The sequence below is a fragment of the Typopeltis vanoorti genome, chromosome 20 (genome assembly GCF_054136105.1).
Source record: "Typopeltis vanoorti isolate ZY-2024b chromosome 20, IOZ_Tvanoo_1.0, whole genome shotgun sequence".
In the NCBI taxonomy this organism is placed as follows: Eukaryota; Metazoa; Arthropoda; class Arachnida; order Uropygi; family Thelyphonidae; genus Typopeltis; species Typopeltis vanoorti.
In genome coordinates, this window is record NC_143568.1 from 15907983 (window position 1) to 15921224 (window position 13242).

The 13242-nt window shown below is 36.6% G+C and overlaps 1 protein-coding gene across 7 annotated transcripts in view; it reads left to right on the top strand.

Moving 5' to 3' along the window:
* LOC150095252 (uncharacterized) overlaps positions 1-13242 on the top strand; it is a 542725-nt gene that overhangs the window by 84904 nt on the left and 444579 nt on the right. For 4 of the 7 annotated variants that reach the window (XM_090410526.1, XM_090410528.1, XM_090410530.1 and 1 more), the window contains exon 2: positions 9498-9646. The exons of the other annotated variants lie outside the window; for them this stretch is intronic. In XM_090410526.1, the coding sequence (XP_090266652.1) occupies positions 9515-9646 (132 nt within the window). In that variant the 5' untranslated portion in view covers positions 9498-9514. The remainder of the gene's footprint in view (positions 1-9497; positions 9647-13242) is intronic. 7 annotated transcript variants of the gene reach the window in all.

A 13242-nucleotide genomic window follows, 5' to 3' on the forward strand; every position in this document is an offset into this window, starting at 1 on the left:
CGACAAACCTGTTAGAACTCAAGTATTAGAATCCTCAAGATCTACCATGACCAGCGACCTGAATTCAGATCTCTTAGCTATATCTCAGTGGGGCAAGGACAACCTTGTAAACTTCAATGCAACTTCAAAACTCAGGCCTGTCTGATCTCTTGCAAGAAAGAGCTCACATCCCTTCTCCTTACCTTCAGTAATACTGAGATATCCAAACACGATCAGATATCTCTACTCGGACTGACCTGCACCTCCAGTCTTTCCTGGCACAACCAGATTTCAACTATAGCATCTCCAGCCAGCAAAAAAACAATGTACTTTTTCATACAGGACACTACTACACATCTTTGCAGTTGCTAATGCTATACAAATTCCAAATCTGCCCAACCATGGAATATTGCTTCCATATTTGGAGTAAAGCACAAAAATCCTCTCTGAGATCGCTTGATTCTGTCTAGCTAATTAGTGATCCCTTTCTCATATATCCACTTCAATCCCTATCTCATAGAGAGCCAGTTTCTGCCTTGTGCCTCTTCTACAGATATTTCCATGGACAGTACTCTGCTGAATTGGCCACTATTATTCCTCCACTCTCCTCCAAAATCATTAAAACAAGAGCCACTGCTAACCAACACCCTTTTATAGTCCATCTTGAAACTTGCTGAACTAATTTGACTTCCTCCTCCTTTCTTCTATTCCTCTTGCCCACACGTGGCACTAATGTGCTACAGGTCTAGTGACCTTTCATGTGTGGATCAAATACACACACACACACACACACACACACACACACACACACATATACAGGGTGTTCGGGATAAATTTGACATATTTATAATTAATTATATTTTTCCGTAAGTTACATGTATTAACACACACTTCTCTTCATTTAAAAGTTTGGACCCTTCTTCATTCATATACAAGATGTCAGAAAGGATGGATAGCTGGAACCCACCTGAATCATGGAAGAGAATAACTTGTATCATGATGATTCGTGCCCGCCATCAAAATAAGGATATTACGACTGCTGTCCAATGCTCCCTGAATACAGTAAAAACAATCAGGCATGAACTAGAGACTTGCAATGGTGACTACGAGGATGTAGCAAGAAGAAAGATCCCTAGCAGACGATCTGATTGCGTTCGTACAGCAGAATTCCTCGCAAATCTGCAGGAACAGGTGTTGAAGAACCCTGGCATTGGAATTCGGGCTTTGTTCGTGGAGTTGCTAACTGTAGTCAAGCCCTGGATAACAAGGGTAGCCAATGGTAGGCCGTATGTATGGCAGCAGGATTCGGCCCCTTGCCACACCTCTGGGAAAAGTCAAAAATGGTTGTCTGAAAATTTCTACGACTTCACCAGTCCAAATGTTTGGCCTCCAAACTCCCCAGACCTTAACCCCATGGATTATTTTGTATGGGGCGCAGTTGAAAAAGACACCAATCGCACTTCCAGTAATACAAAAGCCCAGTTAATGGATAAAATTAAAACAGTTTTTGCGGCCCTTCCCAGGGAGACTGTAGCATCAGCTTGTTCGAGGTTCCGAAGCAGAATTGAAGCTGTGATCGATGCTAATGGTGGTTATTTTGAGTAAATCTTGTTGATAGTATTGTAATTAACTCTGCCTGTAATGTTTTTTGTCAATTCATTAAATTTAATAGATACAAAGAAGATTTTCTTTTTCCTTACGAAACTGTCAAATTTATCCCGAACACCCTGTATATATATATATATAAATAAATAAAAAATTTCTCTGACTGAGCTGTTTAATTCGAGCATCAGTTTTGGGAGGGTGTCAAGGGAGTGAAAAAAGGTCAAAATAGTTCCACTGCTACTAAAGGTGGCTGTAATGGAAGTATAGTAGAAAGTTGGTAAAACACATAATTTGGAACTGGGTAGACTGAGTATGATACTTTATTGGAGCAAGCTTTTGGGAAAGATAGGTCTTGCCTTAGTAATTTGCTTACTTTCATAATAAAGTAGCATTTGAGTTGGATAAAGAAAATAACTATTCAGTGCTACTGCTGTACTTTCAAAGGCATTTGACAGGATTCCACATGAAACTCTGTTGCATGAATTGGAACAAATGAGGATGGATATTATTGATGAGAGTGTTGCTGTTTGACATATCAAAATATGTACAGGGGGAATTGAGTCCCAGAAAAGGCAGGTAACTAGTGGAGTACTGCAGAGTTAGGACTAAGTACTCCACTATATTTGATTTGTACATCTGTAATATGGGATTTAGGGAGAAATATTCATTTGTTTGATGATGCAAAGATCCTGCAGGATGTCTTAAATAGACCAATAGTGGGAAAAAGTAAATGGTTGCCAGTTTAACATGGCCAAGTGTAGGGCCACATGCTTTGAGATGAAGATATCATAAGCTGTTTATCACATTGAAAGTGAAAATTAATGATGCTGGGATTTGACGTACTTGGAGAGGGAGTTTTAGTTTAGAGGAGATTTTTCCACCAGTTTATCTGGGTTTTTTCCTCTCGCAAGCAGGCAAACCGGTCCATTGAACACACACGGATTACAGTCAGGAATACTGACCCAGCCATAGGTCTGATTCCTCAGCTATGCCTGTTCCGGAGCCCGGATAAAAATTTTTTTTTTTTGGCGGGGGGGGGCTGAGATGGTATGGGCTGAGATTGGTATGGTAGCTAGAGCTATTGGCTTTAAAATTAAGCCGCATCAGGACTATTGTGTGCGGGTCTGGTCCTACCTGGATTCCATTGGATGAAGGAGAAGCAGAAAGGATGTAGAAGACCAAGTTTGTGGCAGGTCTATGGAATGCTTCCTATAAGAATAGAGTGAAGGTTTGTGGGTTTCAAAAACTAGGGTGAATAAGAGAGGACATCATAAAAGCATGTTATTGAAAGGGTTTATAGGATTAACACTAATTTTTAGATTTAGTACATGGCAAGACAGGAGAGAACAGGGCTTGCCCTTGGAAATTATATTTAATAATGTGGTTAACAAGGGTATTTTGGACTAATTTTTTTCCCTTGGAGAGTGGAGAATAGGTTGCCAGAAGTGATTGTGAGTGTTTCATCAGTGAGTTTAAGAAATGGTATGATATGTATTCTATTGAACAATGGTTGGAATAGGTCTCCCATGATGGGTCTTTGACTCCATGGAGGTGCCAGAAATAATAAATTTTTGCATGTTCTTCTATCTCATTATGTGAAAACAATTCCTACTCCATCCTTTCTTTTCTTATACAAACTGGTCACTGTTATATTTAATGAATATAGTGTTCAAATATTGCATTGAATGAAATTTTTCATAACAAATTTGAACAATGCAACTTTTTGCCTTTACTGCTTTGATGCACATTTAAAATGACTAAAAACCTATTGGTAACCATAATTAAATTATGCATTTTAAACTCATAAAGTTAGATATTATAAATTAATATAATTATAAATGCTTATACATTTGAGATATAAACATCTTAACAACCGAAAGAGTTCTGTAATGTATCCACTTCATTACACCAAAATTTTATACTGATATCTAGTTATTGCTTCTGAGTTAATCTTCCTATTTTCTTTCTCTGAGGAAGAATATTGTATGGGCATATCCAGGGAGTCCCACTGCTCACTACCTAAACACGTTATACCTCTATGAACACATTAAGTATATATAGACGTTTCACATAGACATTTGATCCCTTCAATTTGTGTATTTTATAAATATTTCCATGGCAAATATTCATCTGAAATAGTATCAATAATTCCCCCACTCAGTACTAAGCCCATTGGAACATACAGCTGCCACCTTACATCCTTTCAAGAACACCTTGAAACCCACAGAACAAGTTCCTTTTCCTCCTTCTCCTTAATCTCTGCTACTACTACTACTGTACTGTATAGTTCGCCCACCATTTCTAGATCCCTTCTTGGCTTTGTGCCAAGAATAGTCGATTCATGCTGAAGGGGAGAAAGAAATGAAGGATGTACGAATTGGTCGCCAACTTGCGAAATCACGTGCTTTGTCTGTCGCTGTACTAGTAGTAGCTTGATTTTTGTTGTTCTCTTTTTGCATTATTTTTTTTATTATTAATTTGTATGATGGATCCAGTACAGTCAACAAGTTCTGTTGTTAAACGTTTCAGTAACTCTTGCAAAAGAATATTGAATAATGTGCTGACATTCTGCAAAAAAGAATCGTCAGAAGGCCGTCTTCTTGTTCCCCTTTCTCAAGTCATAAAACGTGCAAGTGCAATTGCGGGCGTATCGGGGTCGACTGTTAAAAGAATTCGTAGGGAATCAAAAGGTGAAGGTAAGCCAAAATTTAAATCTCCTTAAAAAAAAAAAAAAAAAAAAAGTGCCAGAGAAAGAAAACCATCGAAACCGTAGCTTTGAATGATTTTGATGTAGACGTTATAAGAAGAACTATTCATGAATTTTACGTGGTCGAGAAAAGAGTGCCAACTATTCTGAACTTGATTCCTGTGCTTATAAGAAAAAATTAATTTTCCTTGGAAAAGAGAAACTTTAAGGAAAATACTTCATGAAATCGGATTTTGTTTTAAAAAGTCCCAGAATAAAAGGAAACTTATCATGGAGCGAAGTGACATTGTTTTATGTAGAACGCAGTATTTGCACGTATTAACACTCTACGTACATTTTTCCAACTGTTATACAAGCAAAATAGTTACACTTTAAAAACAACAATGTTCGTAAAAGAAAAGCTAAATTTTCCGACCTGTAATAATAAACAAACTCAGTTTGTTTATTATTACATCCCAGAAGACAGACTGATTACCCTATTATCGGAATGGATTCTCCTTTTTCTGACATGCGCAGTAGTTTCGAGGGACCTCAAATCGGTGGGCGAACTATACTGTACTGTGGAACAGTCCCCCCCCCCGATGTATTTCCTAAGGAATACAATATTCAGGCTTTTAAATCAAATGTAAACAAGTTTCTCCTTTCCCAATCCACTACCCCATATATGGTACTAATGTACTATAGGTTGATCAACCAACTTCTTGTGTACGTGGCCCAACATAAAAAAAAAAAAAAAAAAAAAAAATTAAGTGAAGAGGCCAGTTTCCACTGTTTCACTTATTCTGTAAGTATATAGTAAAGTGAAATTTCATATAACGAATTTCCATATCCATGAAATGATTAGTTGGTTGCTTTGGATTTGTCACCAAAGCAACTCAGATTATGAGGCCAATGTATTACGTCTGTTAATTGTGTGTGTTCTTATGACCAGTTTGCTGTTTTGGATGAAAAGCCCAAGTTTCTGGAAGAAAAAATGTCTACCACCTCTGTATGAGACTGGCAAACTAGCCTTCAATTGAGAAGATAATGGTTGAGGGCTCCCCGGATGCTATACTAGCACAACAGCAAGCCTTGGATCCTGACTCCAGTACCATGAGAGACTTACTGCAACACCATTAACCCTTCAAGTAAGTCCACTAATTAATTGATACTGGCTTGACCATCCAGGACCACCAGTCTTGCTGAAAAAGAGGCCAAAGTAGATTTCCAATTTTCCAGATGTTCACGAGTTACACTACACAACTGTAGGGTTTTGGATCCCAGTGATGGTTGTGGTCTGGAAGAAAGGATAATAAAGATTCAGGAGAAATAGAACAAAGAACAGAAGAAAAATAAAGAAAGAGACAAAGAATGAAAAGGGTCAGTATACATAGTACTACATGAAAAATGTACATCATTACTAACTTCCTATCTACAATTTTCCTCCAAATCAGTCTGATTCTATAATGAAATGAAAATAAATAAATCAATGAATTTTTTGATTCTAACCAAATCAATCTGTTACTTGTCAAGACTCCAATGTTATCAGATCTTATTTTTTTTCCGTCTAAGGCACTTTGTACTGTATCATTCCACCTATATCTTGGTCTTCTCTGGTTTGTTTTCTTGCCAACGTGGCAGAGAACACTTGCTTTGCTAATCATTACTCGCCCATTCTGTTCAAGTGACCATATCATCTGAGATTAGCTCTGCTAACGCATTCCTGGATTCTGACAATGTCAAGTTCTTTCCTAATATCCTCGTTTTTAATATCATAATGCCATTGATGCCATCTATTCACGCCTTTAATCTTTCTCAGGACTCTCATATCTGCGGTCTCTAGTCTTTGGCCAAGTGTTTTACTTCTGACCCAGCTCTCAGATCCCTAAGTTAAAACTGGTTTGAACACTGTCTTGTATACAGCTAATTTAGTGTTCCGACTAATTTCTCTCTTATTCCATATGAATTTATTCAATTGACTTCCCACCATACCAGCTTTGCTGATTCTGTTGTCTATTTCTATATTTAATTTACCATCTTCAGTAAAAATCGTGCCTAAGTATCCGAAATGTTTTACTTGTTCCACAGGTTTTCATTCAAAACACAGTTAACATTTTCAACAATTCTACCTATTTTCATAGTCTTTGTCTTTTTATTGTTGACCTTCATACCATATCTATTACAACAGTTATTCAATTTAGTGCAAACTTGAAGCAGATTTATTTTGAAGTATAACATCATCTGCATAAAGCAAAGAGCTGACATTAACATCTCCAATTCTGATATCATGTTTAATACCACTTTCCTTCATAATATGATCAATATACATAATGAATAACGGAGAGGATAATGTACATACTTGTCTCACACCAGATTTAACATTAAACCATCTTCCTGTACTTCCTTCAATTCTAACCGCTGACTAACAACTCAAATAAAGACTAAGTATTGCTTGATATAATGCCCCATTGACACCTTATAACTGTAGCGTATTGAATAGCTTCTTTCTTGGTACCTTGTCATGTGTCTTTTCCAGATCGACAAAACTTAAATACAGATCTTTGTTATATTCACATGCTTTCTCAACTATTTGTCATAAAGTGAAGATCTGATCCTGACAGCTTCTATTTGGACTGAATCCAGCTTGTTCTTCCCCAAACTTTTCTTCCACAATTCTTCTCAGCCGTTTCTCAAGTATACTAGCATAAATCTTGCCAGGAACACTCAGTAGGGAAATACCTCTGTAATTCTCACATTCAGTGTTATTTCCCTTTTTGTATATGGGTACTCTTAGAGCCCTACTCCAATCATCAGGAATTCGTCCCTCTGTCCAGACCTTCTGAACGATGAAGTGGAGCCACTGTAAGACTGTTATACCACCATACTTCAGCATTTCCGGTCGAATATCATCTACTCCTGCTGCCTTTCCACATTTCAAGCCTTTGATGGCTTTTTCTGCTTCAAGTATGGATATGTATTCCTGACTGTATGCCTGTTGAGAGTTTATTACCACTGTGCTATCACTGCTTGTTTCATTTAGTAATTTTTGCAAGTAATTACTCCATACTTCAAGGATATCTTTTTCTCTCGTTTTCATGTCACCTTTATCATCTAACTAACTCCTTTTACAGCATTCTTTCATCCATTTCTAAGCTTCTTCAACAACCTCCAGAATATCTTACCACCTTCTTGATATTTATTTACTATGTTCTTGCCAAAGTCCTCCCTTGACTTCTGTTTAGGTAGTATTAGACAGTGTTTAGCTTTCTTACATTTATCTCTGTATTCTCTAAGAGCACAAGCTGACTTATTGCCAGGAACTTTTGATATGCTTTCCTCTTTTACTTCACTGCCTCTTTAACTTCCTGTGTCAACCATGGAGTTCTGATTTTTCCATTCTTGTACACAACCTCACCACATGCCTCTCTGGCTGAATCAATCAGGATTTTCTTCAAGGCTTGCAACTGAATCTCCAAAGTTTGGTTCCTGTTCTCAAACTCTTTCATTTTTTTTTGAATAATCTCTTATTGAATTTCTTCAATTTTTTCTTTGTGTATTTTTGTCTACAGTTCACATCTGAGAGCTGCTCAACTTTTATTAGCTTTAAAACTTTCTTACATGTTATTCTTTTCAATATGAAATTTCAATTTTATCTTGCTGAAAACTAAATAGTGATCACTTCCAGTTTCAAATATTCTGTACACTGGTATCCTGCACCAGGGAGAAAACATCACTATCAACAATAATATAGTCAATGAGATTTTTCTTATTCCTTGCCTCTTCTCTCCATGTGAATTTGTGCACATTTTTATATTGGAACATGGTGTAGTAATAACCAGTCCATGTCCTGAGCAGAAATCCAACATGTATTTGACATTATTATTAGCTTTGCTCTTTTCTCCAAATTTTCACAAAATATTTTTGCATGTCTGACAATCATTTCCTACACTGCTATTTAGATCCCCAACATGGACCAACTTTTCCTTTTTCATTGTGTCAGTTACTTTCTCTAAAGCATCAAAAAATTCTTCCACTTCTACCTTAGTAGGACCTTCTGTGGGACCATAGGCACAAATAAGTCTCATTGTCCAATTCATCATTCTGATATTTGCCCATATCACTCTACTTGAGACTGCCTGCCATTCAAGAAGATTAGCCTCGTATTTTGTTTTGAATAATATGGCTATTCCTTTTCCTTTATTGTCAATGCCTGAATATAACATTTTGTATTTATTGCTCAGAAAGATCTCACCAGTTTTTGTCTTTTTTGTTTCAGTCACCCTTATTATGTCGATCTGGTACTTATCTAATTCGTCAGCTAGCTCCGTTTCGTTGCCATTCAGGCTTCTTATGTTGATAGTACCGATCTTTAACCCTGGTGATGTTGAGTTGGGGTGTGCTTTCAGATTTGTTCCAGTAGCTGACTTTTCGCTGTTCACCCTGGTTCCCTGCAAAAACAACGGGGGGGGGCTTGTTTAACCAGGCAACGCCCCCGCCAAAATGAAATTTTGTCATGTTGTACCATCATTTTGTATATTCGTTTAAGTCAGTAAGAATACAATTTGGTCTGCTAAATCCCAAATTGCCAGCCCATCCTTGTTCGTTCAGTATCCAGGTAGATGCCCAATATGGTGCATCACGAGAATGTGAGGATTGGACATTAGGTCAGAAGCCCTGGTCGGTTCTCCACATTCCTTTAAAGGCTATGTGGAGGTCTCCTCTCAGTTATAAAGATTTGACCCTTAAGCACTGCATTTTTTTTTTTTTTTTAAATAAAATCTGTAATGTGGTAATTCATTCTAGAGAAAAGATTAAATATGCTAGGAACTCTTATGTTGAAACCAAGTAAGATTTTATATTGCTTCAGATCTTCACTTAGCATAGTAGTGATGCCACACCAGCCAGTGATATTTATCTTCCCCTAGATTTTTATTTTGGGAAAAGAAGTTTTGTAAGCATCCATGCTTCAAAGATATTCAAACTGACAGCTTAGCAGCTAAATTGTCTTTAGACCATTACTTCATTGAGTGGCCTGGTGTGTGATCAGTATAATATTATACTGTTAAAATTTCAAGAATTAATTAAATATTGGAAAAATCGATGAAGTTGCCTGTATGAAATATTTCTTTTTGCGATTTGATGTTTTTCCATTTTTGAAGACTTTTTACATTGTATGTTTGTGAGTATGAGATATGTGATTTAATGAGATCAGAATTTTCATTTATAGGTCAGAGTTAAGTTTCCATGAAATTCATGACATCTATTGAAGAATTTATTGCTTTTGAAAAGAAAAAGCTTAATCTAGAGAAAGCACAACTTGCAACCCATGTTAACCTCTTTCTTACCAAATATGAAGCATGCTACCAAACAGTTCAGGTAAAAAAGAAAAATATTTGCTGCATTTTAATGTATATAGAAATACATCATATTAAATATAATTGTTAAGTATAATTATACAGTAATTATACATTCCATACTTGTGAACTCAGTTGGCAATATGGTTGGTTTGAAAGAACTGGATAACTGAAAGCAAGCTTGCCAATCTTAGTGAACTTCTTTTACAGACATATTTTTACTTTGAAATCAGACTCTTAGATAAGGAAAAACAATAATATTTAAGTTGTTCTAATAAGTGCATGTTGCAAAATGTCTAAGTACCTATCAAATTTTTAATTTTGTCTAAGTGTCCATCTATTGAAGTTTTTCTAGGATTTTGGCTAGATAGATTTTTTTTTTGTATAAGGGAACAGAACATACTGTATATTATACAATATTGCTCTGACTGGCTTTGGAATTCAATAATATTTCAGATGTAAGATGCCTCTGTGATGGTTGAATTTAATTGGATTGTTTTTATTAGCAGAATGGTTTAAAGTAATATTAATAGTCCTTGTGCTGGTTGAATTAAATTTAATCAAATTTGGTATTTAGAATCTAGTTCAAGTATCTAAAACTAGTTCAAGCATTTTGAATTCAATGAAACATTTGTTGTGGCAAAATGAGTCAGATGAAAATTATTTTAAAAATTACAACTAAAAAGCTTGACATGCTGCATTATATATGTATTTATGCTGTAATTTTTTACTCCCTAGATTTTTACCAAAGTACTATCATTCTTTTTTATTGATCACACACACACAAAGTGCCATCCGTGGATAAACAGTTAAGGAGAAAAGAGTCTGTTTTTTGAAAAGCTAGGAATTGTGTTCATCAAAAAAGAAACAATATGGAGATGGCTGTTCCAAAGAACAGAGGTAGATGGAATGAATGAAAATGATGAGAAGTTGGTTTGATAAGTTTGGAGTTGAACTGTATACAGATCTTGACTAAGAGCTGCTCATGTTCTTACATGATTAGAAGAAAGAGGAAGAATGGTGGTGATCAGTTCAGCGAAATAATGTTCATGGAAGTACTTTTTTTTTAAAAAAAGACAGTGCAGAAATAAAGCACCTATGAGAAAGCGAGTGGAGGATGGGGGGGGGGGATCTGTGTGTGTGTGTGTGTAGAGAGAAAGAGGAGTCACCTATTAGGCAAATTGTCCTCTTCTGTATACAATCAAGAATTCTTAGGGAAGGTTTTTTGGACACACACCACTCAAATGTGAGAAGAGTATTCTAAGATCAGTCAAATTTGGGATTTATTCCAGTAAAAATAGGAGATTGTATTTTGATAGCATTGAAATCCACTAGGTTATCTTCATTTCACTTGAGAATGAATGAGAGGATCACTGTTTTAAGATATTCATTAATAGTCATTTGAATTCATAGAACAGAACTCAAGTAGTTATCCACCTCTTGATGCAGATATGGAAAGATTTGGAGAAACTCATGTGGTAGCACTTGATATTTCCAAGGTATTTAATTGGCTGGCATTGAGGTCTCCCTCCTGTCCTTTGTGATTGGATTGCATTTTCTTCTCTGGTCGTTTGTTGCATTTCAACATTGACATGTTGGATGGCTTCTTCTCAGGTGATTTCTTTATTGATGCTTGAGTTCCCCCAAGGTTCTGTTCTCTTGCCCATGCTCTTTCTCCTACATATATCTTTCCTTAAGGAGTTGCTTAAGGGTCAAAGCCAAATAACAGGGAGGAGACCTCCACATTGCTTTTCAGGAATGCAGAGAACCGACTGGGGTTTTTGACCTATTAGTAGGTATCTACTGGGCACTGAACAAACGAGGATGGGCTGGCAATTTGGGACTTAGCCGACTAAATTGTACTCTGTATTGGCTTAAACCATAAAACATATGATGTATAACATGATGAGATTTCCTGCCAGCTGGGGGGGGGGGGGTTAAACAAGCCCCCCCAGCTGTTTTTGTCGGTAAACTAGGGGGCAAACAATGAAAAGTCAGCTACTGGAATAAGCTCCAATTCAACATCTGGAAGAAGAAGAAACCCAATATCAGAAGAACTGAAGATAGGAACTACATCAATATTGATTGATTAATCTCATCCATGGGTATAGTTCCCCTAATGAGATTAATCAATCAATATTGATTGATTAATCTCATTAGTGGAACTCTACCCATCCATCCCTTTAGGATGGGTAGAGTTCCCCTAATGAGGGGTTCATGATGAATTTAATGCGACTGGTTTGTCACTCCTTGCTGCATCCCCTAAGGGCAGTATTCATGACTGCAATCCATGTATGTTCACAGGGCCTTTTTGCCTGTTCTGAGGGATGAAAAACCTGAGTTTCTGGGTGAAAAAACTCCCTCCCTACCTCCATATGAGACTGACAAACTGACTTTTGGTTGATAAAGACCAGATAAAGGTTCCTTATGTCACTGACAGGAATCGTATCCAGGTCTTTCCGACCAAAGGGCTTTGCCAAAGCGACTGAGCTGTGGAGGCTCTAACCATTAATATAAGGAGTGTTAATGGAAAGGAAATCAAATTTGCAGAAGATTGGAAAGGTGCCATGTGGACATAATTGGCGTTATTGAGACAAAGAAGACAAAAACAGGTAAGAACTTACTAAAAAATAAAATGTTTTCCAGGCAATAATGATCAAGGAAAGGAAGGAGTAGTGATAGCATTCAATACCAAACATGAAGATAAACTTCTTGATTGGATGGCGGTTTCAAGCAGAGTTATGTGGGGAACATATACAATGAAACTTATTTGCCTATGATCTCACAGAAAGTTCTTCCAAGGAAGAAGTGGAGGAATTTTTTGAGTCATTAGAACAGGCAGCTGACATGAAGAAAATGGAAAAAGTGGTCCTAGCTGGAGATCTGAACAGCAGAGAAAGAAATGAATCCCACCAGGCATATAGGAACACTGGGAAAATTTGGAAAAAGGGGAAAAACTAATAATAATGGTATTTACTGGACTTCTGCTCAGGACACGAACTGTTCATTACTAACATCTTGTTTCAACATAAAGATTTTGTACAAGTTCACATGGAGAGAAGACACAAGAAATAGGAAAAGCCTCATTGACTACATCATTGTTGATAGTGATATCTTCCTCATTTAGCATATGAGTGTACAGAGGATTTGAAATTGGATGTGACCATTACTTAGTTGATTAATCTCAGCAGGATAAAAGTGGATATCACATTGAAAAGAACATGTAAGAAAGCTTTAATAAGAATTAAAGTTGAGCAGGTTTTACAAGTAAACTGTAGATTCGACTGTACAAACATTAGTGAAGAAAAAATTAAACAAGTTGAAAATAAGAGCCACGCACATTGGAGTCTCAGTGGCAAACTCTGAAGAAGCAAGGGTAGAAAATTAAGAATACCATGATGGACACAAGAAGTTAAAGAAGTAATCCTGAAAAGAAGAAGCATACCAAAAGTTCCTAGCAAATAAGTCAGCAGATGCTTGAAAAGAATACAGAGAAAAATGTAAGCGACATAGGCTGCGTGTAAAAGTAGCTAAACAAAAGTCATGGGAAGACTTTAGCAAGAGTATGGAAAATAAATATCAGGAAGGATATATATTTTCCATAAGGTGGCAAAACGT